Source organism: Schistocerca serialis, chromosome 1 (genome assembly GCF_023864345.2).
Source record: "Schistocerca serialis cubense isolate TAMUIC-IGC-003099 chromosome 1, iqSchSeri2.2, whole genome shotgun sequence".
NCBI lineage: Eukaryota > Metazoa > Arthropoda > Insecta > Orthoptera > Acrididae > Schistocerca > Schistocerca serialis.
This window is the reverse complement of record NC_064638.1, coordinates 548551939-548579891: the sequence shown is the minus strand read 5'-3', so window position 1 is coordinate 548579891 and position 27953 is coordinate 548551939. Positions and strand designations below refer to the sequence as shown.

General features: G+C 43.4%; 1 protein-coding gene across 1 annotated transcript in view; it reads right to left on the bottom strand.

Annotated features, from left to right (window-relative positions):
- LOC126457850 (odorant receptor 2a-like) overlaps positions 1 to 26535 on the bottom strand; it is a 42885-nt gene extending 16350 nt beyond the window's left edge. The window contains exons 1-3 of the mRNA XM_050094495.1: positions 26281 to 26535; positions 14889 to 15038; positions 4083 to 4534 (exon numbers count right to left, since the gene is read on the bottom strand). Coding sequence (XP_049950452.1) covers positions 4083 to 4534; positions 14889 to 15038; positions 26281 to 26535 — 857 coding nt within the window. The remainder of the gene's footprint in view (positions 1 to 4082; positions 4535 to 14888; positions 15039 to 26280) is intronic.
- Between the last annotated feature and the right edge of the window lie 1418 nt (positions 26536 to 27953).

Genomic DNA, 27953 nt, shown 5'->3' with positions numbered 1-27953 from the left:
TTGTTATTGCAATTAATGCAACAAATGGGACAAAAGCTTGAAAAGTTAGACACAATGGAACAACATCAGAGACAAACACAGCAACAGTTAGACACAATGGAACAAAATCAGAGACAAACACAGCAAAAGCTTCAAAAGTTAGACACAGTGGAACAAAATCTTAAAAAGTTAGACTCATTGGAACAAACAATGTATTTACCTTGATATCATCATATATAAATATAGCAGTTCATGGCAAATTACAAATCTCCGCCATCTCTCTCCCCACATCCACCACTGCTGGCGGCTCACCTCCAACTGCGCAACGCTACGCGTTGTTCACAGCCAGCTGCCTAACACTACAATGACGAGTATTACAACAATGCAAAGCAGCCACAGACTGCACACAGCACAGCCAGTGATTTTCATACAGAGGTGGCGTTACCAATAGAAAAACCTAAACAGCCTACTTACACTCTTTCTCTTCAGTTGTCATAACGGTAGCGGTAGCGGACATCTACGTAGACTTGCGCTTTACTCTTGTCTAGCTTAATTAAAATCCCTGTCCTTACTTACTAATTTCTCATGCAGTCGGATCTCTACAGACTCTTTGAAGATACTGTCTCAGGAGGTTTTACATCAACTTGGTGTTTTCATAATTCATGGTATATACGTGGGAGATGCAGTGCTCTGCCACAAAAGGCTTTGTTGATTGAACGTGTCTGAATGGCGTTTATGCTCAGTACCTCTCTCATGTACTGTCCGTATAGTCTGACCTACAAAAATTTTGCCACACACGTAAGGGAGTCCTATTTTATCTCGACTGATGGTGACAAGGTTTCGTCTTGGCATATGGGAGGAACATGCACTTGACGCTTTGTTTTCGGAGTACTTTTCCGATTGTTGCTAATATGTTCTCGACGTATGGAATAATCACCGTCGCAACCGCTTTGTCTTCGGCGTCAGTGTTTCGTGTCTTTGTTCCTTTGGCTTTAGGGCACATTTTATCTTGCGCTGGCTGTAACCGTTCGTACACAACATGACCTGCAAGTGCAGCAGCTCATCTGACAGACTGCGACGGTACAAGATATCACGTCCTCTGAGCACTGTGCTTAGAACACCTTGTCGTTGTGATAAGGCATAGCAGCTGGAGGCATCCTAGTATAAATTCATATGTCTCGACTTACGCTAGATGATGTGTCCTAGCACACTGTCTGGTCCTTGTTTGAAGAGCACATCCAGAAATGGTAGTTGGTGGTTTCCCACTCTCCATCGTGAATTTGGTGTAGTGCGCAGCGAATTGAGGTGTTACAGAAAGTCTTGTATGTAACGTCGTCCATATGGCCAGATTACTAACGTGTCGTCTACATATTCAAAAAAAGGGCAAGAGCTTGTCGACTGCCGACTCCAGGGCTCCTTCTTCAAATGTCTCCACAGGTATATTAACCCTCGCCACTGTTTGTTCGTAATAATTTTCGTCAAACAGAAAGTAACCTGACATTAGCACGAATTCCAACAGTTTTGTTAGCGCTTATTCAAACTTTTCTTCTATGACGCTTAGGGAGCCTCCTATAGCCATCCTTGTAGGTGATGCACTTCGTCGAAACTCACGATGAGGTCTAATTGGCCCAGTCGAAATTGCTGGAGCTGCTGAATGAAATACACCGAAATTCGTATGGTGCTGGCAAATGCCAGCAGGGGCGAGCTTCGCTGTGAGGTGTTCCCCTAACTCACATTTTGCTGCGCAGATGTTGCTAACAATTAGACGAAGAGGCATTTCTTGCTTGTGAACTTTAAGTAGACCGTACAGTGTAGGTTGTAAAGCTGCTCGTGGACTAAGTTTCTTCACCTTCTTCTTGTCTAGGAAGGCATGTTAGAGAAGCTCGATGATCTTCCTCGTCAGTCGGTTGGTAGGAACATCTTCAGATCTCCTATATTTGTCGTCCTTTAGTGGGGCGTACAATTTTTGTTTATAAATGTGACATGGTAGCCGGCCTGTAGAATTCACTTTGTCAGCTGGGGGGATAACTGTCTCAGAATCTTCTCGTAGCCATTTAAGTGCTTTCAAATGTTAGGCTTCGATGGAGATGCCCTCTTAAGTGTATGGTACATTTCACATCGTATTTCCTCTGAAGCATCCAGTGGATGTGCAAGAGCAGCCTGTTCTGCTGCTGGTAAAATCGTCGATGTCGGTAAGAAATTTAACCTCTTTCCTAGCACAGACAAGTTACTATCAATTACTTTCTCTCTCCAGTTAATCACAGTTCTCTGAGGTTCTTCTTGCCCTAGTTTCACCGTATGGCGCTCGTATTTAGCAGTTTGTCTACAGGTGGCTCATTGCCATGTCTTGCTTGCTGGCTTGAAACCAGATAAACTGCATCTATCGACTTTCACCAGTCAGGAGAGAGCGTCGACGCCAGCTGCAGGTGGAGCGAGATGAGTTCTCTTGACGTCTTATGGAGTCTGCGTCGAGTGTACTCTATCCTCTCACTGACCAGGACCAGGCTAGCTCTCCTGGTTATTTGGCTGGTGGCTGCATTAATGATGTTCACCCCGAAACCGGTTAAGAAGGACCCGTATCGACGGATAGTAATTCCTGAGGCACTGAAAACCGTTTCTTATTGAGATGGCATGACACTCGTCTGGCTACCCTTCATTAGCAGTGTTACGTAAATGCGATCCGTGCAACATTCCTTGCAGACAAGTCGGAGAGCCCACGTTAATACCCCAACAAAAAATCAGGCAGATTCACTCAATGTGTGGCCCTTGGCATGTACATACACTGGAGCTCCTTTCTGTCACGTTTTCACGTCGGCCTTACTACGCTGATTCTATAGGACCGATTGGCCTATACGAGTTGATTCAGCTGCAATGCCGCTGTTGTTTTATGCAACCCGAAATGTTTTATCTGGCCTTCAAACACCACGAACGATGTTTTCACTCTCTCGCTCGCTACGCGCAAACTACATAAAAACTGAACGGAGACATTTGTGTAGGAAACAGTCATATTTTTACTAGGATACGTTTTCTCTGGAGGCCACGATTTTCGAGTTATTCAAGAAAACTTGCAAGACTGAATTTCAGATGCAGCTCAGCCTACATGCTCATCCCTCACTGGTCAGGATTTCTTATATGTCGTTCATGGCACTCCTTCCTACCGCTGACTACGTAACTATTCCAGGTAGCCCACCTTTTTAGGTATTTATCTACTTTGTGTAAATTTTAGCTAGCAATTTTGTGAACCTGAACAGCATAAAATAAAAATTATCGTTGTATTCGTGATGTCTTCTGAATACGAAACTGTGCTTGTGAGGGTGAAGTTTACAAAAGGCGTTTTCCTTTCGTTACCGTCACGGGCACGTTTAAATTGATAATGTTAACGGAACAAAAAAATATGCTGGTGGCTTAATAGCCCAATCAATAGAAATCAGAAAGGTCGAATATTGCCAGTAGTTAGTGTAGTCGGAAATTTTTGTACGGTGGTAGGAGGGAGAGTCCCGAAGTAAATATTAGAAATCTTGACTGGTGAGGGATGAGTTGCGGGGGTCGGGGGGGGGGGGGGGGGGGGGGGGAACGTTGGGGGAGAAGGTTGAAGTTGTGTCTGAAGGTCACTTTTATACGTTTTTCTTGAATAATTCAATAATTCCAAAATCGTGGCCTCTATCGAAAACGTATCCCAGTACAAAATTTAGCTATATTAAATTTCATACAAAAAGTGTCCTGCTCTATTGTTCCGTAACACTAACAGTTTACTTGTAACGAGCGAGAAAATCTGAAAATTTCGCGCGTGGATTTTTATGGCCAGATATAACACTGCGCGTTGCATAAGACGACAGCGTTTGTGGCAGCTGAATCAATCTGTACACCCGAATTTACTGTCATGATTTGGGTCAGCGGTGAACGGTGACATAACCAGCTGGTACCAGTCATACACCATCTAAAACGTTCCAGAGCCATTGGTGTGCTCTTTTCGCATCGTGATCAGTACTTCTCCCGATCAACGTTGTTAGGGAAATGCTGTCTTCTTTAATAAAACAGTACGCAACAGTTGCAACAGGTGTATACTGCATTACATACAATAATTATTAAATTCATTTACCAACCTGAGAATCGTCTGATGATGATGAATGTTCTTCAACAGCCGTGAAAATATTTCGTCGTCTGAAAAATTCTCTGGATATTTCTCTGTAAATTGAGGGGCACGGTCGTCACGGGGTATCAGTGAATCGTATTCTTGGTCCTCACGTCCATTAGCCTGATCACAGTCGATAGCTGAAATGTTCTCGTTTAAGACTTGAAGCTCAGCTGCAACCATCATCATGAGGCGAATGAAGAATACATCCAAACATATTGCCGATTCTACTGTGACAGTGAGACTGAAGGCTTGGATTACGTATAACAGTTGATACGTGGGCGACGAGTTGACGCCAGAAGGGAGCCAGAAGGGTAGGGGAAGCTGGCGCTGGTTGTCTTGCGCGTCCAGCGCGGCACTCGTCTCAGCGCCGAACACCAGTGGAGAGCATATCCAGTAGAGCGTCGGGAGCAGGGCCATTACCTGCAACACAAGGGAGAATGCATGTATCCTGTCTGCCACAAGGTGTAGGAGACATGTCGTATGTTGAAACTTCCTGGCAGATTAAATCTGTGTGCCCGACCGAGACTCGAACTCGGGACCTTTGCCTTTCGCGGGCAAGTGCTCTACCAACTGAGCTACCGAAGCACGACTCACGCCCAGTACTCACAGCTTTACTTCTGCCAGTACCTCGTCTTCTACCTTCCAAACTTTACAGAAGCTCTCTGCAGGTTCGCAGGAGAGCTTCTGTAAAGTTTGGAAGGTAGGAGACGAGGTACTGACAGAAGTAAAGCTGTGAGTACTGGGCGTGAGTCGTGCTTCGGTAGCTCAGTTGGTAAAGCACTTGCCCGCGAAAGGCAAAGGTCCCGAGTTCGAGTCTCGGTCGGGCACACAGTTTTAATCTGCCAGGAAGTTTCATATCAGCGCACACTCCACGGCAGAGTGAAAATCTCATTCTGGATGTTGTATGTTAATTGATATAAAAGATGCTGTTGTCATTGATCCAGGGAATGCTTCTGAATGGTGGGCTCCATGTGGTTTCCAAGTTGTGCAGCGACCGTAAACCATGAAATTACCAAATAAGCAGCAACCAGTCGCAATATCATGTTTTCTTTATTTACTTTCGGAAATCGATTTCAACTGATTAACAGCCATCATCGATGCTACAAATACCGGAATAAAAATAAAAATAATTAATAACATTAACCAAATGAATAAATGTACATAAAGCAACGTAAAACCAATTAAAGGTATACAGACGCATTAAACCATTTAAAATGCACATAAAAATTTACCTTTCAACGAATATGTGCCCTGAGTAGTAACACTGTCTTAAGCAGAGGTCAAACATAAAGTGATACATCGACAATTGACTATGACAACGAGAAACCATAAGAGGGGCGCTGCAAGCCAAACTGCACTCTATGCGAAAAGATACAGCTAAAATAAAAATAAAAAGAAGAAATGACATACAAAGTGAGGTAAAATATAATGATAAAATACTGAAATATTTACAAAAAATGGATATATTGATAAAGATTTAGTCAACCATATAGTACAGTTATATACGCCAAAAAGCGATTGTGATGGTGGTGGTTAGTGTTTAACGTCCCGTCGACAACGAGGTCATTAGAGACGGAGCGCAAGCTCGGGTTAGGGAAGGATTGGGAAGGAAATCGGCCGTGCCCTTTCAAAGGAACCATCCCGGCACTTGCCTGAAACGATGTAGGGAAATCACGGAAAACCTAAATCAGGATGGCCGGAGACGGGATTGAACCGTAGTCCTCCCGAATGCGAGTCCAATGTGAAAGCGATTGTACAAATTGGTAAAAAAAGGAACAAACATAGGTGAGAAACACACCATAGACGAAGTTTTCAAAAACTTTTTAAAAAATTTTAAAGTTATTTATCATATTATCGAAGAGCAGAAGTTAATCATAATGCCAAAACGTAAAACGGTGTTGGCATCCATCTAGCGTTTTTCCGGCAGATGGCGCCACATTGCTGCATGCACATGTAAAGTAAACTAAGTTGAGATAAGAAAATTACGGACACGAACGAAACAAACGTATTAAACAAACAAGACCAAATGCAGAAATAAACAGCTGGCACATTTCATACATGGGAAAATTAACACAGGCTCGAAAGGGTGAATCGAGAACTCGCAGGATTTTGCTACTGGTTGCTGATTATTTGGTAATTTTAAGTCAAAGTTGTAAGATGGTCAAGGACCTTGCGTCCATTTACTGTAATCCAACAGAAGTTACCATGACAGTTCACGCTTCACTGCAGAGTGAAAAGTTCGTTATTGATGTTCTCAATCTGATTAACTAGTAGCTTTAGTCCGACCCGATAGCTGAGTGGCCGGCGTGACGGATTGCTCTCCAACGGGCCCGAGTTCGATTCCCTGCTGGGTCGGGGATTTTCTCCGATCGGCGACTGGGCGTTGCGTTGTCTTCATAATCATTTCATTCGCATCCGGCGCGCAGGTCGCCCAATGTGGCGTCGAATGTTTAAGACCTGTACGAAGGCGGCCGGACCTGTCCCGCCAGGGGCCTCTCGGCCAATGACGCCAAACGCTCATTTCCATTTTACATCTAGTAGCTTTTACCATTATGAGTTCTCCGTTGTTTTCATGACGGTTCAGTGCTGATTAGCTTTCACATTACATTCCTTCCTCCCACACTACATGCCTCCATCAGAGAAAGGGCAGCGCGATCAATTTCTGGCATCCAATCTCGTTTCAAAATCAACTTTTTTCCCTCCACAAATGACTACAAAAATTAATACCCAGGTAGGATCTGTATGTCCCCATTCATTTCGTCATTACAGTTACGTATGATAATTTGAGACATATAAGAATCGTGATTTTGAAAGACATGTCGGAAAGAATGTTCTGAATCATTTAGATAGTTTAATAATAACTAACAAAATACAATTTATCAGCTAATGCTCTACTAATGGCATTTAGCACTTAAGTTGAGTTTTGCGCCGAGGACATTGTTATGTCGACTGAAGCTCAATTGGTTCCCTTGCTTCTTCTGAGCATCGTAGAAAAACTATCCATATACTTTGGGAACAAATGCCAAAATTGTTTTGTCTACCGAAGACTGTTGTTGCTGCTTCTGTGAAACAGAGTGTACCTAGTAACATAGCTGGAATTTTGAACTCTATGTTTACCTGAGGACAGTATTGTCTTCCGAAGTAATATATAATCATTCAAGCAAGATTGTAATTCACACATGTTGAAGAACTTCACGTGACATAATTGTTGTTGTTGTTGTGGTCTTCAGTCGTGAGACTAGTTTGATTCAGTTCTCAATGCTACTCTATCCTGTGCAAGCTTCTTCATCTCTCAGTACATACTGCAACCTACATCCTTCTGAATCTGCTTAGTGTACTCATCTCTTGGTCTCCCTCTATGATTTTTACCCTCCACGCTGCCCTCCAATGCTACATTTGTGATTCCTTGATGCCTCAGAACATCTCCTAGCAACCGGTCCCTTCTTCTAGTCAAGTTGTGCCACAAACTCCTCCCCAGTTCTATTCAAAACCTCCTCATTAGTTATGTGATCTACCCATCTAAACTTCAGCATTCTTCTGTAGCACCACTTTTCGAAAGCTTCTATTCTCTTCTAGTCCAAACTATTTATCGTCCATGTTTCACTTCCATACATGGCTACACTCCATACAAATACCTTCAGAGACGACTTCCTGACACTTAAATCTATACTCAATGTTAACAAATTTCTCTTCTTCAGAAACGCTTTCGTTGCCATTGTCAGTCTACATTTTATATCCTCTCTACTTCGACCATCATCAGTTATTTTGCCCCCCCAATAGCAAAACTCCTTTACTACTTTAAGTGTCTCATTTGCTAATCTAATTCCCTCAGCATCACCCGACTTAATTGGGCTACATTTCATTATTCTCGTTTTGCTTTTGTTGATGTTCATCTTATATCCTCCTTTGAAGACACTGTCCATTCCGTTCAACTGCTCTTCCAAGTCCTTTGCTGTCTCTGACAGAATTACAATGTCATCGGCGAATCTCAAAGTTTTTATTTCTTCTCCATGGATTTTAATTCCTACTCCGAACTGTTCTTTTGTTTCCTTTACTGCTTGCTCAATATACAGATTGAATAACATCGGGGAGAGGCTACAACCCTGTCTCACTCCCTTCCCAACCACTGCTTCCCTTTCATGCCCCTCTACTCTTATAACTGCTATATGGTTTCTGTACAAATTGTAAATAGCATTTCGCTCCTTGTATTTTACCCCAGCCAACTTTAGAATTTGAAAGAGAGTATTCCAGTTAACATTGTCAAAAGCTTTCTCTAAATCTGCAAATGCTAGAAACGTACGTGGGCCTTTCTTCTAAGATAAGTCGTAAGGTCAGTATTGCCTCACGTGTTCCAACATTTCTACGGAATCCAAACTGATCTTCCCCGAGATGACATAATTATTACAAATAATTTAGCTCAGTCATTTGACTCTGAGCGAGTGTATGGACCTGCTTTCCAGTGTCACATCAAAAGCTTCTGAACTTGTCTGCTGTTATCGCTCTGATCACAATCATCGGTGGCGACCACGCATAGTCTGTGACTGCTGCAGCCTGGTTGTAATTTCCGGTCCCTTCTCATCACGGCATCTTAGGTCGTCAACCTAGATTTTGCATGAGTCGATTGCTGTACGGACCGACTTCTTCTGTGACAGTTTTTATATGTCATCTATTGGTCGTTCTTCAGATTGCTTCCCTTGTACTGCCATAAAAGATCCTGATCGTTTCTCTACATACATTTTCCTACACTTACATGTATTCTTATAACATTGTTCGGATATGAATTTTCTGTCTTAGCATTGTCTTCCTTGATGACTGCCTGTCTTTGATTATTATCGTCAATCTTTTATGCATCAATTGAAACCTCTCGAAATGTTTTGCACTCCAGTGTTGCTTCTTCGCTTCTGCCTCCCGCTGACTACGGCATTACTCTGTTGATAGAAGGATCATCCACTTGTCTCGATAAGGGTCCTGTCCGTTGACACATACGTCACATTTCTTTTCACAATTTCTTAATCGTATAACTGCTCCCAGCTCAAGTATGCTTGTGCCCGTCTTAGTATCGACTGTTATATTCTGAGGGATAACTATGAGTTATCCTTACGTTTTTCCTACATCTAGTCGTTCGTCACCTCCAAGGCTCCAATAATCAATAGGAGTGCTCATACACAAATAAAGACATGTTTTTCTTCTCTCATTTGCATCACCCAACTTAACAACGAAAATTTCATGCAGAAAATTAAAGTAGTAAGCAAAATGTGTCGAATGAGTTTTAATTATCTTTCGGTATTTAGTCAAAGAAATTCATAACGATGCTGCATCAGCCTTTCCGTAAACAAAATTCCACAATACTACAGCTGTAAGGCGTTCTGATTCCTGTTTCATTCCATCTGTGATATGAATCAGAGACTGTGTCCCAAACCTCCTACGACACGGAAATTATCAGACATCATATTCTATGAGGTACAACCGTACCCATATACAGACATCTTGAATAATAGCCGCTTGGATTCTCTTGGAAATAACTTATGTAACGACGTGTTTGGTAGTCTACAAACTAAATCATCCAGTTAAATGTGTTAAATCAGGAAAAATCGTTAGGTAAAATTGTGGTCGAATTATTGTTACAATCAACATTGAGAAATAAAGTAAATTAGTTACTTAGTGAATCATGATATGGAAGTCACAACATGGACGCGACCGAATATTACTGGTCTATGAATAAATGAAGCAATTAGCGGACCATCAGATATCCGGAAAATATGAGCCCACAGTTCTTCAAGTGTGCCTGCTTTACTTATGGTACTCCAGATTCACACAGATTTCCATATCAGTCATCGTCCTGCTTCTATTACTATGTGGATTGTCTTTGATATTTCACACATTTTCATTAATTTTAGGGACTCTCGATGGTTCGTGGCCTTATATGTAATAGTTAACCACTTACTTCGGCCAACTGTCATCTGTTCCGGATTCATGGTAGGTATTTTTAATTTTTGTCTGGGTTGTCTAGACCATTAGCGATATTTTATAACATTAGGATATCTCTTGGAGGTTCTTATAGTTTTTAAAACAAAACTTAGGAACGCTTGAGGAACCGTGGCCCCATACACACTGGTTATCTGACGACACACTAATTGCGTGATTTATTATTAGACAAACAATGTGCGGTCCCGTCCTAATGCAACTTTAATGCCATAATTCACCATGTAAGTAATTTGCTCTTTTTATTAGTCCTGATTGTAACTACAATTCGACCACAACTGTAGCGAACGCTTCTCTAATTTGACAAATTCAAACAAATACATTATTTTCAAGATCAGTCTAGCGGTTACTATTCAAGATGAGAGAAAGAACTATATAAGGCACATACAGTTACGCATCAAACTTCAAGAATCTTTAACGGATGGCAGTCAGAACAAAAACAATATTATAAAATTATGATTGCGTGACAGCCTTAGTAGAGCTGTTTTCCGGCAGGTTGGTCATAGTTTCTGTAGCGTGTGCAGAACAAACTGTTGCAGTTTAGTGGGTACGTACTTTAGAGGGAATATTTCTTTAGAAACTGTATACAGAGAAACATTATGTCTTATCTCAGCGTAACGACTTTTGCTAACAAAGCTAACCTAACAATACTAAGAAAACTTTACGGTGAATTTTTATTAACTCTCAGGGCGAAGTACAGCTGTAATAAAGCTGTAATAATTCTATTGCAGAATACTTAACAGTTTGGTCGTAAGCGTAAGTGATGATTGTCAATTAGATTCACTGATAATGAGATCAGGCATATGCTGCAGCGTAACAGTGACCTTTAGAAATTAAAACTATAGAGCAGCCATAAGAAACAAGTGACTTTTTCTTTATTTTACATGTTTCGCTCGATCAACGCGATCATCTCCAGAAATTACTTGGCCGAGGGTCGCTCTTTACAAATAATTCCATTTTATATATGACGGCGGCCCTAAGCACAGCCCGGTATTTGTAACGAGTGGCACTCGGCAACGTAATTTGTGAAAATGCTCGCGTTGGTCGAAACATGTAAAATAAAAAAAAAGTTACATGCAACTTGTAGCGCTCTGTAATATTAATTTACAATCGTTGTTGACAGACACTGGTCCCAGTCTAACGTGGCTGTAGTCATGAAATTCGCAACAGCTACCACCTGCAGGCGCTATCCTGACTTGCAATGAGTGTGAAAGTCACACGCTGGTAAAGACCTTAATTCACCGGAAGCTACTACCTGGTATTGTGAATTACTTATCTACGTGAATAAAAATCCGCATTTCAGTGTTCCTTATGATTTTAGTAAAACATTACTCCTGCGAAAGTGGTCCTAATATTGTTATGAAGACTTTTTTTGTAACTTTTGATTTTAAAAGGTGAAATCAGTTCAGAGTAATGTATTAACAAATTTTGTTGATAATAGCTATTGGTAGTTTTTGTGCAAATAAAACCAATTATTGTGATTCTTGAAGTTTTCCCGATGTTTCAGGATAAGACGCACATGCGCAAAGGAAGCCACTACGGTCCCGGTGGAGGTTCGAGTCCTCCCTCGGGCATGGGTGTGTGTGTTTGTCCGTAGGATAATTTAGTTTAAGTAGTGTGTAAGCTTATGGACTGATGACCTTAGCAGTTAAGTCCCATAAGATTTCACACACATTTGAACATTTTTTTGAAGCCACTACATGAGCGACCTGTGTTGTGTTTCGCACCCACTCCGAATATAGCTCGCTCCATCTACGGCACGACATGGGCTATTTGTCTGATGGAAACAGCCTTGTAAAGGAGCTGGAACGCTGCAATCAGTGTTCAAATATAAGACATTCTCCACATTAGATTAGCACAGGTTTCAGAAAGAAGAAACGCTAACACCGAATATTTCGTCAAAATTAGGCAGAATCTTAAGGAAACATTATTTTAAAGCAATCATCCGCCCATCCACAAGACCTGTTCTCTTCTCGGTTTGGCAAAGAATGTTCTGCGATTGGAATCTACAGAATACCTTTCCAGAGTGGGAGAGCAAACATTGGTCCTATAACGCGCACAGAGCATGAATGATGTGTTGAACTTGATCACCACTTTCGCAGCCCATTAAGCTAGTTATAGCCGAGCATTATACCTCCACAGTACCTACTGTGGAATATTCTGTCATGGAAATCTTAGCCTCTACGAGATCCTTCTGGGGTTCAGTTATTAAGGAATCATTGGAAATCAGATTAGTGCAAGACCTTGTTAATCGTGATGGCAACTTTCACCATTATAAGCCGTGGACCAGTTGATTTTTTTTAATGTCTTCAGAAACGAAACGTGTTACCGCAGATGACACGTCTAGTGACAATTTGATTAATTTTGGCATCTGAATTTCAACTCCGCGAGTTCACATTCCGACAGAGAGCATGTATATAGCATCACTATTGCGCTTTCGCCAGCCCGCCATAAATGGGCAGGGGCGCGAAACTCGACAGAGGTCACCCATTAAGCGGCTGCTTTTGCTCATGCGCCTCCTCGCCCATTTCTGATAGAAAGTTAGTGAGGAGAGTTACCCGTCTCCAGTGCAAAATAATCACCTGAAGACGGCTGAATGGTTCTCCGCCGTGTATGGCTGCAATACCGAAACTTCTTGGACCGCGAATTATAATGTACCTGTGCACTGCTACTTGTAAGGGGTCCGTAGGCCCTTACTATAAGTTTGCACTCGTCACAGGTCGACGGGGCAAACAATCGATAGTGTCGGGTTGTGAGAGCGAGTGTGAGTTCAGTCAGTTCCCAGGTTGCGGGCCGAGCTGTGTGGAGGCCTGTTGATTTTAATACAAGGCTGACCGACAAAGGGAGTGGCCATCGCCGCGGTTTAACCCCTTTGTGTTAAAATAATACGGGAAAGTGAAGAAGTATAATTACTAGAGTGATCAGTGATATTTCTGTGCCGATATTTTTGGTTTCGCGTCTACCGCGCCGGCATCATTTGGATTGCAGTGTTGGATTGCAGTGTTGGATTGCAGTGATTGAATTTGCGTGTGACAATAATGAATAACGAAGAGTCCTGTGCTGAGATTAGCCGTAATTAATTATGTATGACGAAGGCAGTGGCTGTCTCCTTTTTCTTGTGTTTTTAAGACGAATATAGTTCTTGATTAGTGAAGCTGTGTTGGCGTTCTTCTTGTCACCAGACATTTCATTATTACAGCATTGAGAAGGACAAAATGGAATGTAACAACTCCGTAGCAGTCAAATCCGATTGCCAGTCCCATTAGGTACACGGTCACATTAATTAATATTTATTTGGGCAGCTATTCAGATCCCGATCGAGCGGGATACATAAATCGGAGGTGTTACATACTGATGGTTCATTTTATCCTCTTTTCTTCTCCGTCTTCCTAATCCTCATTGTTTGCCCTTTTAGCTATCCGTCAGCACCGGGCGCAACCTTACGCATGGTCCACGAGGACCATGTGGCCTCGGTCTCCCAACTGGTCGTTTACCATCGACATCCTACGAAAACCTGCGTCATGCCTTTGTTTCTTGATCTGCTGAAAGTACGTATCAATTACACCGTAGATGGCTTTCCCTCTGCTTCTCAACGACAGGTGCCAGTCCATAATGCCTCAAAATTTTATTTTTGCCCACATGATCGTGAAATGTAAACGCACATGCCCACCAAAGTATTTAGGTTTCCACTACAGTAAATAGTTACTCTGATCCTTTTCTTGTGGGCCAGCATTCTTCACCGTACGTGGTAAGTGGAAGAAGCTGTATTTTCGACTTGGGTCGTTCCGGTATTACAAGGCACACCAGTCATTGTCCACCATTTAAGCCATGCATTGCTGTTGCGGTCTATGATTTCAGAAACAAGTGAGCTGTCGGGAGCAATTTTGGAGCCAATTTACTTGAAGATGTTTCTCCTTAAACATCCATACCATCGATCTTCATAGTGTCCGTATTAATTCTATCTGTTGACAGGTACTCCTTTACACTGAGGAGTAGTCGGTACTGTTTAGGACGGTTGTTTCATGCTTGGACTTGTTAGAAATCCTTATTGTGCGCAGAAAAACGTCATGAGCATACATCAGTGATAAAGCTGCTAATTTCTGAAGATCTTCCATGACTGTGCTCATTATTCTCATGAACAAAACAAAAATGGCAAATCCTTAATGTGCACCAACAGAAACGCGAAAGTCACTGATAACACAGAAGCAGCATAGAACGTATTTTAGGACTGTGTTACAGCAGTTGGACTCATTCAATTAGTTCTTCAGGTACTTCATGCTCACGACGGGCAAACCATATGACAGTCAAAGGCCATGTCCAGGGAAGAGAAGTATACTTCAAAAGAAATGGTTCAAATGGCTCTGAGCACTATGTGACTCAACTGCTGAGGTCATAAGTCCCCTAGAACTTAGAACTACTTAAACCTAACTAACTTAAGGACAATACACGCATCCATGCCCGAGGCAGGATTCGAACCTGCGACCGTAGCGGTCGCGCGGTTCCAGACTGTAGCGCCAGAACCGCTCGGCCACCAGCGGCCGGCAAGTATACTTCAACCATCACTTTACTGTCATACTAATTTTTAGAAATTTCACATTCAATTCTGTTATCTTGAGAAGTCTACTTCTCTTTTAATTCTCTACTTTTAAGTACGACCGTTGTATTAAAAAACTTTCCATTGACATATTTTGGTGAGTATGTTCGCTAATGGAAAAACATAGTCTACAAATTTCTATATAATTAAAAATCACTTGCGTTTCTGTCGGGTTCCACGCTGGATTGCAACACTAACCTGGAAGTAACGATACATGCGGTCTACGTTGTCCTGGTAGCAGCTGCGGATGTTTTCACTGCCTTCGTCGGCACCGTAATGGGTCCGCATGTTGTACATTAGCTGCACCAGCTCACGTAAAGTGCCTCCCTCCACAATGAAGAGGACAGCCTGTAGACAAGATAAAGCCCTTATAGAAAACTGATACCTCCAGATTTTTTATACATGTTCCATCTACGTCTCTAAACAGCACAACTGAGGCAGAGAAAGAGATAGAGGAGTATCTATATAGAATGTACAAGGAAATAAGGAAGCAATTTGCTCTCTGTTTGCTTTCAAAACCTCTGCTCACCGAATCAGTATGTGTTGTGGATACCTGTACTGTGATTACTTGCCTGTAAAAGGGCTTTTTCTCGAAATATGAAACAATGGACACTATGAGCTTGAGAGTGGCTACATACAAAATAAAACTTATTCTACGGTGATATACCTCCACACTGTCCATTTAATACTGAATATCGTTGTACGTATTGAACCGCTGATTTAGAAGCCAGCTGGACACTTCTGTAGGGCACTCTGTGGACAGTTGAGACAGAAATTGTTTCTTGAGTGTACATCTATGTTTTAATGCGTTTCGGTATCAACAAAAATCTTCAGAACGTATGTTAAATCATGCCAAATCGATACAGCGCAGCATGGTGATAATGCTGAGATCCTTAGTGCCTGCTAAACAGAAACGTAATACTTGCAAACAACGTCCTGTTAGTAAGGTAGTGTTACAGAGACAGCGCACTTCTCTCTGAGACAGCTGCTGCATGTGCACGAATATTTTTTGCCGCAATTCCTGCCATTCGTGGATGGTGGTACAGACTGGGTCTTAATAGCAATCAGCCTTTAGTGTGTTCTGAGACATTTATCAGACTATTCTTATTTCATGCAAAATTTTTCTGCATTATAAGCAACTTACGTAAGCACTCCTCGACAATATATGATGTAATATCTATGCATCCTTCTCAATTCACATTATCTTTCTGTGGCAAGTTAAAAATTTCAGCTTGCATTTGCACACGCACTGGTGTGCTAAACTAACTTCCACATGATACTTTTGTGCCAACAAATACAGCTCCCTGAGACTGGGACGATATGCTGAAAGCACTGCTACAATATATTGCAGAAGGCAGGTAAAGAAATATGAAATGAGATGAAGAAAAATAGCACTTTGACAGCAACTACACTGAAGCCAACTGAAATTATAATTGCCTATGGACATTACAAAAGGCGGTACATGGTTCTTAATATGGTGAGTGGTCACCTCAGATGACATTGCATGCTCTGCAACGTACTCCCATGCTAGCAAAGTTGGTAAGGAGTTATTCTGGTAGGGCGTTCTATTCCTAGATCAGTGCGTTCGACAGCTGTTGGACTGTGGTTGGTGCACGTAGATCCCCAGCACATCCCGCATGCGCTGTATGGGACCTAGGACGGGGAAAAGGGCTGGTCTCTCGTTTCAAAAGCTACTCCAACTGTCCATTTCGATGCCGTCGTCAATTTCATCCATAACAAAGAAGGCATCAGCGAATGCACCTCTGAAAATAAGCATCTGGGGAAGGAGTATAATGCACCTGACGTTGATCGGTGAGTGTGCTGGATTGAAAGATGTTGAGGTCAGTACGTCCGTGCAACACTATCTGGTCCTTCAGAACGCTCATTTTCGACTATATACAGGCTACACTGACGGATGTAAGCAAAAGTTGGGAGGCATGTTTCCGCATCTGAAAGATTATCTCTATTCACATGCCATTCGCTAAAGTGTAGCGCTAGTAGCCCCACTATGAGCATGCTGTCAGGATTGCTTTAAATACACACTGTGAAGGACGTGAGATTTAGTGACTTTTGAGATAGGGCATGGTGAGTTGATTTTGGTCAACAAGGTCTTTATGGAACAAAGACGACATTACCAAAGACGCCGTTACCAATTCCTCACTGAGTTTCTACGAGGTCTTGTCACAGGTCTAGGAGAATCTGGATGTTCCTTCTGCAATATTGCAGAAAGGCTTTGGCACGAATGCAGCCGCTGTACATGTCTGACTGCAGTTGTGGTCTCGGGAGCGAATGGTCACAAGAAGACCGGGTCCCAAATGGCCACACACCACTAACGAGAGGGAACACCATCGTCTTCGACGTATGGCTCTGGAACCTCGTGCTACATCTGCAGCAGCAATCTGAGCAGTAGTTGGCTCGGCATTGACACAACGACCTGCTAGAAATCGATTACTTCAAGGACAGCTTCGGCCCAGACGCCTTATGTGGTGCAGTCCACTCAACTCAAACCACCGCCATTTGCGATTTCAGTAGTGTCAAGTGAGAGCTCATTGGTGGGCCAGTTGAAGGAGTGTTATGTTTTGTAATGAAAGCTGCTTTTGCCTCGGTGCCAGTGATAGCCCTGTGGTGGTTAAAAGTAGGGCCGTGGTGGACCAGCAACCAACCTGTCTGTGTGGTAGACATACTGGACCTGGGGTATGATTTAATGCATCACCAGAAGTACTGTCGTGGTTATCTCATTCACCTGACTGAAAATTTGTGCGTTAGTCTGGTAATTACATCTTATGAGCTGTTATTCACGAACAGGATTCGAAGAGTGTTTTCCAACAAGATGATGCTCTCCCACATACCACTGTTGTAACCCAACTTGTGCTACAGATTGTGGACTTGTTGCCTTAGCAGGTATGGCACATCATCGGACAACTCCAGCGTCATCCCCAATCAGCATTAAGCGGCCCTGTATCGACCGACCAAGTGCAACAGACATGGAACTCCATGCCACAAACTGACATCCGGCACCAACACAACGCATGCACGTTTGCATCGCTGCATTCAACGTCTGCCAGTTCACCGTCTATTAATGTGCAGCATTTCTCATTTTCTCCCCTTAATCTAGCAATGTTAATCACTTACCTAGACAAATGTATTTCCGAAATCTTACGATTCTACATTAATTAAAATTTTTTGTGTTGCGATTGTTTCCATCTGTGTGCATTTTAGCCGTCAGTCTTCTGAATGGTTTGATGCGGCATGCGATGAATTTTTCTCTTATGCCAAACTTCTTCTCAGATATATCAGAGTAACAATGGCAACCTGCGTCCTCAATTATTTTCTAGATGTATTCCAATCTCTGATTTCTCCTAAAGTTTTCACCGTCTGCAGCTCCTGTAGGACCAAGGAAGTCTTAACAGATGACTTATCATCCCGTTCCGTATTGTTGTCTGTTTTATCCCTACATTCATTACTTTGACGACTCTGCACAGAACCTCGTCATTCCCTATCTCATCAGTTCACCTGATTTTAAAACATTCTTCTGTAGCACCACATTTCAAGTACTTCAATTCTCCTCTGTCCTGATTCTCTCACGGTCCACGTTTCACTGTCATATAGTGCCGTGCTTCACAAACACATTTACAGAAATATCTTCCTCAAATTAAGGCCTATGTTTGTTACTAGTATACTTACCTTGGACCGGTATGCTCTTTCCAGCTCTGCTAGTCTTATTTTTAAGTCCTCCCTGCTTCGTCCATCATGGTTGTTTTGCTGCCAAGGTACCAGACTTCCTTAACTTCACCTGTTTCGTGTTGATCAATTCTGATAGTAGGTTTTCCGCTGTTCGAATTTCTTTACTTCCCATTACGTTCGTCTTTTTTCGATTTACTCTCAGTCCGTATTCGGTGCTCATCGGACTGTTCATTCCATTCATCACATCCTGTTATTCTTCTTTCACGGAGGATAGCAATGTCATCAGTGTATCTTGTCACTGATATCCTTCCCCCTTGCATTTTAACCCGCTGTTGAATCTTTGATTTATTTTCGTCCATGATTTATAGACCGAACAGTAGGGGCGAGAGACTACATCCTGGTCTTACACCCTCTCTCACTGTGATCGAAGAATCCCAATCAAACACCTAGCTGCTCAACTGGACATCTCTGTTCGTAGTGCTGACACAATCGCCACTAGTTGGTGTATTCCAAGCTGTGTGCCCCTGTGTTCCATGCCGCGTAACAGAAGACCATAACGAGCAACGAAGAACCATCTGTGCGGAATGCCTTGCGTACTGGGTCGCTGATTGTGACAATTTTCTGTCGAATATCGTCATAGGTTATGAAACATGAGCTCATCATTTCGAACCGGAGACGAAACGGCAATCCATGGAGTCGCGCCATACCACCTCTCCCCAAGAAAATGTTCAAAGCCGCACCTTCAGCCATTAGTCATGGTGACGTTCTTCTGAGACTCTGAAGGTGTTATTCAGTTTGATTTCTTCGCTGATAGTGCAACGATCAACTCGGAAGTGTACTTTGCTACCGTTAGGAAACTGAAGCGTGGTTTCGTCACTACAAAAATGCAAGCGAAGTTCTCCTTCTCCAGGGCAACGCAAGGCCTCACACAAGCCTGCACAGGTGCTCACGTAACTGCATCGGATAGCTCTTTCTCATCCATTCTACAGACCGGATCCCGCACCTTCCGACTATCGTCTGTTTGGCCCAATGAAGGATGCACTCCCGGGGAAGAATACGTGGATGATAAGATGTTTATTGATGCAGCGACACGTGGGAACCGATGTCGACCATTAGAGGGCTACCACGCGGGCGTACAGACCTGATACGAGAGCATTGCTTAAAAACATACCCTCTAAGACGCACCGTGAACGAATTATCCCAATGGGACGGAAAACGGCAGATATGATGCACAAACAAAGGGTTACAATTAAAAAAAGAAGATAAGAAAAAATGTCTGATCTATTCAATAGAAAACACTTCTCGAACTGAGCAAGTCAATGATGTTTGCTCCATGTCCGGCCCTGAAGTGAGCGTCTATTGGGCTTGTCATTGACAGACTTACTGTATGTCCTCCTGACGGATATCGTACCGTATTCTGTCAAAATGGCGCGGTAGATTGTCAACATCCTGAGCTGTTTGGAGCCCACTGTCAATCACGCTCAAACGTGCACAGTTAGCGAGAGATCCGGTAACGTTGCTGGCGAAGGGAGAGTTTGGCAAGTACGCAGACAAGCAGTAAAGACTCTCGTCATGTGCAGCTTGGCATTGTCTTACTGAAATGTAAGCCTAGGATGGCTTGCTAGGAAACGAGACGTAAAACATCGTCGACGTAGTACCGTGGATGACAACCAAAGTCGTCTTGCTATGAAAAGCAATTGCACTCCAATCCGTCGATCCAAGTCGTCGGGTCATCTGGCGGGCAAAGTGAGATTGGTATCCCACTGCTGTCAGGGGCCTCTCCAGGAACGTCTTCACTGGTAAACGGGGCTCAGTTCGAAGCGGGACCCACCACTGAGGACAAATCTTCTCCAATAAGATTCCAGGCCGAAGACGTGTCTAGAGACGGCCAGACAGCGGTGGGATACCAGCCTGAACGTCGCCCGCCATACGGCCCGACAACGTGGAGGGATGATCTGGGGTCCCTTTCCACTTCATAGCAGGAAGCCTTGGCTTTTTCACCCTTACAACACAGAGGCAAATCGACGATATTCTATGTCCCATTTTGTTGCTCTTCGTGATAAGGCATCCTGGGCTTACAATACGGCATGGCAACGCCCGTCCACACACTGCTAGAGTTTCCACTGCTTTTCTTTGTACTTGCCAAAAACTACTTTGGCCAAGTAGGTGGCAGGAGCGCAGCCCTCCAACCAGCACGGGATATTCGCGATCTAACACCAATTGGACAGAATTTAGTTCGATATCCCTCAGGAGGACATCTAACAACTCCATCAATCAATGGGAAACGAAAAAATTGCTTGCATTAGGACCAGAGATGGATCAAGGCGTTACTGACTTTACCTATTTGTGAATCTCTTTCCCATGAAGTAAGTTTTCCGATTTTTCTAAAGTTGTGATCCTTTGTTTGTCTGTACGTGCACATCATATCTACCGATTTCGGTCCCACTTCTCCCAATTGAGATAATTATTTCATGGTGTGTCTTTCTTGTCTTTATGTTCTTAGAGTATATCTTGACCCTTACTACAAAAGTACGTTGTGAGAAAGGAAGTATCTCAGTTGAATACCGAGTCAAAGTATGCTGATTCAAATAATTAGGATCATCAGAAATACTATGTTTTAATTACGATAATGACTGAAGCAGAAGAAATGAATTAAAATTTGTGCTGCTACCGGGACTCGAAACCGGGTCTTCTTGCTTGCTAGGCGGAAATGCTAACCATGTAAGGGAAAATAAACTGAAGATATGAGGTCTGTGTTCGGGGGCACAATCAGCTTACGTAGTTCGTGCAGAACCATTAAGCATATTGCTGCGGTAGTGTAATTGTTGGCATTTCTACTTAACAACACTCAGCGTCGAGTCCCGGCAGCAGTATGAATTTTAATTCATTTCTTCTGCTTGACTCATTATCGTACATAAAGAAGAGACTTAAATGTCTCATGGAAAAATGTAGTTCTAAGATCTATATGTTTTAATGGATGAAAACATCGATAAAATTGGAACGCCAACTTCAGAAATGGCGTCGACAAAATACTGTTTCGATTTGTACTCTACTAATCAAATGCAGCCTTTTGATACACACGCCAGCCGGTGCGGCCGAGCGGTTCTAGGCGCTTCAGTGTGGTACCGCTCGACCGCTACGGTCGCAGGTTCGAATCCTGCCTCGGGTATAGATGTGTGTGATGTCCTTAGGTTAGTTAGGTTTAAGTAGTTCTAAGTTCTAGCAGACTGATGACCTCAGGTATTAGGTCCCATAGTGCTCAGAGCCATGTGTGTGTTTGATACACATACTAACAACAAGGAAACTGCCAAAACACGCGTGGGTGATTAGTGCCAGAGTGACGAGAGAGACAGGAAGTGTTCGACGTGACAGCTAAAGCTGTGTATCGCTTCAGATATCACACTGTTTTTCTATCTGGTTAATGATACCCTGGCAACACTAGAGTTTATACAATATACAGTGATGAGCCACATCAAAACAACCACGACCCGCCGTGAGACTGAATGCCTCTAGGTGGGCATGGGGGCAGGCGATGTGGTAAAGGATGTAAATAAATAGGGCACAGGCGAATGGTCCCGCCGAGTGGCCTCGTGGTTTGAGGCGCCACGTTACGGACTGAGCGGCCCCTCCCTCCGGAGCTTAGAGTCACTCGGCCATAGGTGTGTGTGTTGTTCTTAGCATAAGTTAGTTTGAGTAGAGTGTAAGTCTAGGGACCGATGACCTCAGCAGTTTGATCTCATAGGATTCACATACATTTGAACACAGGCGAATGCGTAAACGTTTTACCGGTGATTACGGACGAAAATGATGAAATCCACTGACATAAGTGACTTAGACAATGAGCAGATTACTGTGGCCTGGCACCTGGGAGCGGACATCTCGGGAAACGCGAAGCTGATCGGCTGTTCGCGAGCTACTGTCGTGGGCATTCATGTAAAATGATTAAATGGCATCTCTGCGGGATCTAGTCCTCAGTGAGTAGTTTCAAGTGGATACAGCGCACCGTAATACACTGGCTGACTCTCTTCTTCACAGAAGAGGTCAAGGTGGCAGCCGATGTTTGAGAGCATTAGCATGATATCGGTCAATTTTGTATGTGATGTGCTTTATTATATACCACAGTGTTAGACGAAAGAGTAAATCTAATAATTGTAGGGAAAATATCTGCGAGACTGTAGAGGTTGCTGTACACTGATGTGGCAGAAGTCCTCCTAATACCGCGTCGGACCTCCTTTTGCCTGGCATAGTGCAGCAGCTCGACGTGGCGTGGACTCGACAAGTGGCTGAAAGCTCCCTGCAGAAATATCGGCATATATTACTGCCAACTCTAACACTACCGGAAAAACAAATACAGGACAGAACCGAGCAGTAGTGGATGGAAGCTTGAGGGTGAAGATTAAAGTGAGCATTTCCGATCTCAGTACCAAATATCGTTACTCATATGGATCATGTCTGTTTACAAACAAGACACGCAGCACATACCATTGGCCTTTAGACTGTTAAGCAGATATTTTTGTTGCAATACAGAAATACATATAAGAAATCAAAAGAAATGCATTTACTCAGAAACCATGACAGTTTGAATCAAAATAGCTAGGGATGATGTTATAGGATATAAACGAAAGTTGGTAGGCATCTTTCTGCATCTGAAAGATGATGTCTACTGACAACTCTCACCAGTCGTGTAAGAGTGGCGTTAGTACCGCTGTAATGAGGATGTAAATCAACATTGCTTTAAAAACACGCTGTAGCGGTTATGAACGTTAGTTACATTTGACATTTGGGGTAATGAGTTGAGGGTAGTGACGGGTACCTTTAAGGTCATTATCAGCACCTCAATGAGTTTGAACAACATCACGTAATAGGGCTAGGAGAAGCTGAATTTCCCTTCTGCGATATTACAGAAAGTCTTGGCTGGAATGTAACCACTGTACATGATGACTAGCTGCGGTGGTCACGAGACCGTACGGTCTCAAGATGACCAGACACCCGGCGGCCACGTAGCACTACCGAGAGGGAAGACCATCGTGTTCAGCGTTTCTCTCTGGGGCACCCTACTGCATGTTCAGCCCCAGCTTGAGCAATAGTTGGCACCAAGTGACACAACTAACTGTTACAAACTGATTACTTCAAGGGCAGCTCCGAGCCAGACTAGCTGTAGCGGGAATTTCACTGCCCCCAAACCACCACCATTTTCGACTTCAGTGGTCTCAAGCGAGAACTCGTTGGAGGGCAGATCTGTTGTGTTTTCTGAGGAAAGCTGGTTCTACCCAGTGATGCCCGGTGTTGGTTACAAGGCGACCATTTGAAGGCCTGTAATCAAGCTGACTGCGTGCTACACACAGAGGATCTACACCTGGAGCTATTGTCTGCAATGTGATATCGTACAACAGGAGAAGCTCTGTCGTGATTATCCCAAGCAAATTCGTGCGCCAGTCTGATGATTCGATCTCTTGTGCTGCCATCCATGAATAGCAACCAAGGGGGGCGGTGGTCGTTTCCAACAGGATAATGCTCGCCTACATACCACAGTTGTGACCCAACATGTTGTACAGAATATCTACATGTCTCCTTAGGCTTCTGGATCAACAGATATGTCTCCTACCGACCACAGACGGGATATCATTGCACGACAACTCCAGTGTGATTCATAACCCGCATTAACAGTATCGACCGACCAAGTGCAACAGGCATGGAACTCCATCCCAAAAACTGACATCCGGCGCCTGCACAACGCAATTCATGCACGTGTGCATGCTTACATTCCTCATTCTAGCAGTTACACCAGTTATTAATGTACCAGCATTTCCAGTGGGTTATGTCACGCTAATTATCACCCTGTGGTATTGCAATGTTAATCATTTGCGTATGTTACCTAAACATATGTATTCTAGAAACTTCATTACTCCAAATTAATTAATTTTTGGTGTTGTGACATTTTTTCCGTCGGAGTATAGAGATCGGGTTTGGGTTCAGGCCTTCAATGTGAGGTCTAAGACGTTAAAACAAGGTAGGATACTTGACTATATTAGGCGTACTTTTTGTACAATGCTGTTATGGTCACTGGAGAAAAATTTAGTCGCTTGATACTCAGAAACTCAAATATGTAGTAAAGTCATCTTCAGAATATCAAAATATGTAGGGAGTTTGATACACACGGTCTGGAGTAACATACACTTATGTATATGCTTTCATATTCTGAAGATGAGTTTACTCGAAACCTTTTAACAAAGTTAAGTATCCGAACATAAAGTGACTAAATTTTTCTGTAGCGAGCATAACAGCAGTGTATAAAAGATGTCTCCGTATCTGTATAATGGTCGCACGTCTCTTACGTGACTATATGTCACACGTAAAATACACTAAGTGATCAAAAGCGTCCGGACATCCTGCAAAACACACACACACACACACACACACACACACACGCACACACACACATATATATATATATATATATATATATATATATATATATTACGTGCATTGTGCAGCCACCTACAGCCAGGTGCTAGATATAAAAGACCTCAGTAGCCATTAGACATCGTGAGAGAGCACAATGGGGAGCTCCGCGGAACTCACGGACTTCGAACGTGGTGAGGTCATCAGGTGTCACTTACGCCACACATCTGTACGCGCGATTTTCACACTTCTAAACATCCATAGGTCCACTGTTTCCGATGTGATAGTGAAGTAGAATCCTGAAGGGACACGTACAACACAAAAGCGTACAGGCCGAACTCGTCTGTTCACTGACAGAGACCGCCGACATTTGAAGAGGGTCGTAATGTGTAATAGGCAGACATCTATCCAGACTATCACACAAGAATTCCAAACTGCATCGGGATCCACTGTAAGTACTATGACAGGCGAGAGGTGAGTGCGAGAGGTGTGCTCATAAGCCACACATCATGCCGGTAAATGCCAAACGATGCCTCGCTTGGTGTATGGAGCGTAAACATTGGACGAATTAACAGTGGAAAAACGTTGTGTCGAGTGACAAATCACGGTACACAATATGACGATCCGATGGCAGGGTGTGGGTGTGGCGAATGCAAGGTGAACGTCATATGCCAGCGTGTGTACTGCCAACAGGAAAATTTAGAGAAGATTGTGTTATGATTTGGTCGTGTTTTTCATGGAGGGGACTTGCACCCCTTCTCGTTTTGCCTGGCACTATCACAGCACAGGCCTACAGTGATGTTTTAAGCACCTTCTTGCTCCCCAGTGTTGAAGAACAATTCGGGGATGGCGATTGCATCTCTCAACGCGATCGAGCACCTGTTCATAGTGCACGGCCTGTGGCGGAGTGGTTACAGGACAATAAGATCCCTGAATGGACTGTCCTGCACAGAGTCCTGACCTGAATCCTATAGAACACCTTTAGGAAGTTTTAGAACGCCGACTTCGTGCTAGGCCTCACCGATTGACATCGATACCTGTCCTCAGTGCAGCACTCCGTGATGAATGGGCTGCCATTACACCAAAAAACCATCCAGCATCTGATTGAACGTATACGTGCGAGAGTGGAAGCTGTCATCAAGGCAAAGGGTGGGCCAACAACACATTGAATTCCAGCATTACAGTTGGAGGGCGCAACGAACTTGTAAGTCGTTCTCAACCAGGTGTCCGGATACTTTTGATCACATAGTGTATGTTAAGCACGTTTAAGTGAACTTAAATTGTAACAGTTACGTAGAGATGAAAAGACCTACACAGAATAGATACCCGAGGAGAGTTGCATCAGACCAGTTTCTATTAGAAGACCACAACAACAAAACTAACAATAATAGCAGTCCAATAGAGACTTCACGACTGACTAGAATCACGGAAAATGAACTTTCAGCCGTTGTTCAAGCCACATATTTAGTTCCACGTCACTCACACATTGGAGTTCAGGACTCACCTTAACGATGGACCCAAAGCAGACAATGAAGATATAGCAGCAGTGCGCCATCTCCTCTATTTGTTCTGGAAAATCGCCGCACAACTTCAGCACGACTCCGGCAGGTAGGAAGCAGGCAGAGGCCAGGGTGACGGCAGCGAGTACTGTAGGCACTACGTGGCCCCCGTGCTCCTGCGGACGCCAGAGGCCCAACAATCGCAGAACTGAAGCCTCGGAACCCAGCAGTTTGGCAAGCTCTTTTGCAGGCTGTCCCATTGCCGATCCTTAACTGATGTGCACGATTTTCAATCAGTTCTAGACTGGATCACTGCCTGGAACACAAAAGACCCTAAAACCTTTTACGGAAGCAACTAATAAATAGTTCATAATTATTTATCTTGTATTTTTATTAGTTCTATAAGGTACTGAGGTTCTTCAAAGTAGTGAAAAGACTAATCGAACATTAATTAATGATATTCAGCAAGCTGTATCTGAAGCGCTCTACAGCTGTCACCGTTGCTGAGTAAATATATATTCCTACCTTTCTTAACATTCCTTGTAGGACTTGTCTTCATAGATACCATCACAGCCTTACGATCACTGATACCTTCCTCTGCGTTGACTGATTCGGTAACTTGAGGTCTGGTTGTTGCGAGAATGTCTAAGAAGTTATCCGCACGAGTGGGTTCTTTGACTATGTGCTCAATGTAATTTTCGGACAAGACATCCAGGACAATGCCACACGATTCCCTGTCTCTGGCACCAGTTTTGATGGCATAACACTCTCAAATCTATACTTGGCAAGTTGAAGTCACCCCCTAATTCACGGCACGATCAGGAAACTTTCTAATGATATTCAGCAAGCTATATCTGAAGCGCTCTACAACACAATTTCACCCAGATTAATTCACATTCGGAATCCGTGATAACCTCGATAGATTTTATAGAATTTTGTACTGCAATAAACACGCCGCCACCATTGGCCTCTGACCTATCCTCACGATAAACATTTCAGTCTGAACTTAGGATTTCCTTGTCACTGCCGACTGGAGTGGCCCTGCGGTTCTAGGCGCTACAGTCTGGAGCCGAGCGACCGCTATGGTAGCAGGTTCGAATCCTGCCTCGGGCATGGATGTGTATGATGTCCTTAGGTTAGTTAGGTTTAATTAGTTCTAAGTTCTAGGTGACTGATGACCTCAGAAGTTAAGTCGTATAGAGCTCAGAACCATTTGAACCATCATCCTTGTCACTGACGCCTGGCTTCAACCAGCTTTCTGTTCCCACTGGTATCTGTGCATTATAACCTTCAATAAGGGATACTAAGTCTGGGACCTTTCCTTGGATGCTCCTGCAGTTTACTAAAATCATGTTTATCTTTTCTATCTCTGATCTGCGAGGGCCAACATTCTCTGAGGTCACTGTGGCTGATTTAACAGGCAAATCGTGTTTGCTCCAAAGGGAGGTTTTCTCTAACGTAAAAAAGAGCCATGAGCACGCCACACGTACTCCGCTACCATAGTAGCCGCTTCCTGCAAGTAGTGCAGACCTGATCTCTTAAGGGAACCCTAAAATTCGGCACCCGATAGCGCAGTCGAGAAATTCACATCCGATACCGTTGAAGAGCCGTCTGAGCCTCTGGTTTAGACCTTCCACTCTGCTTCAAACCAGAGGAACACAACCAACCATGGGTACGA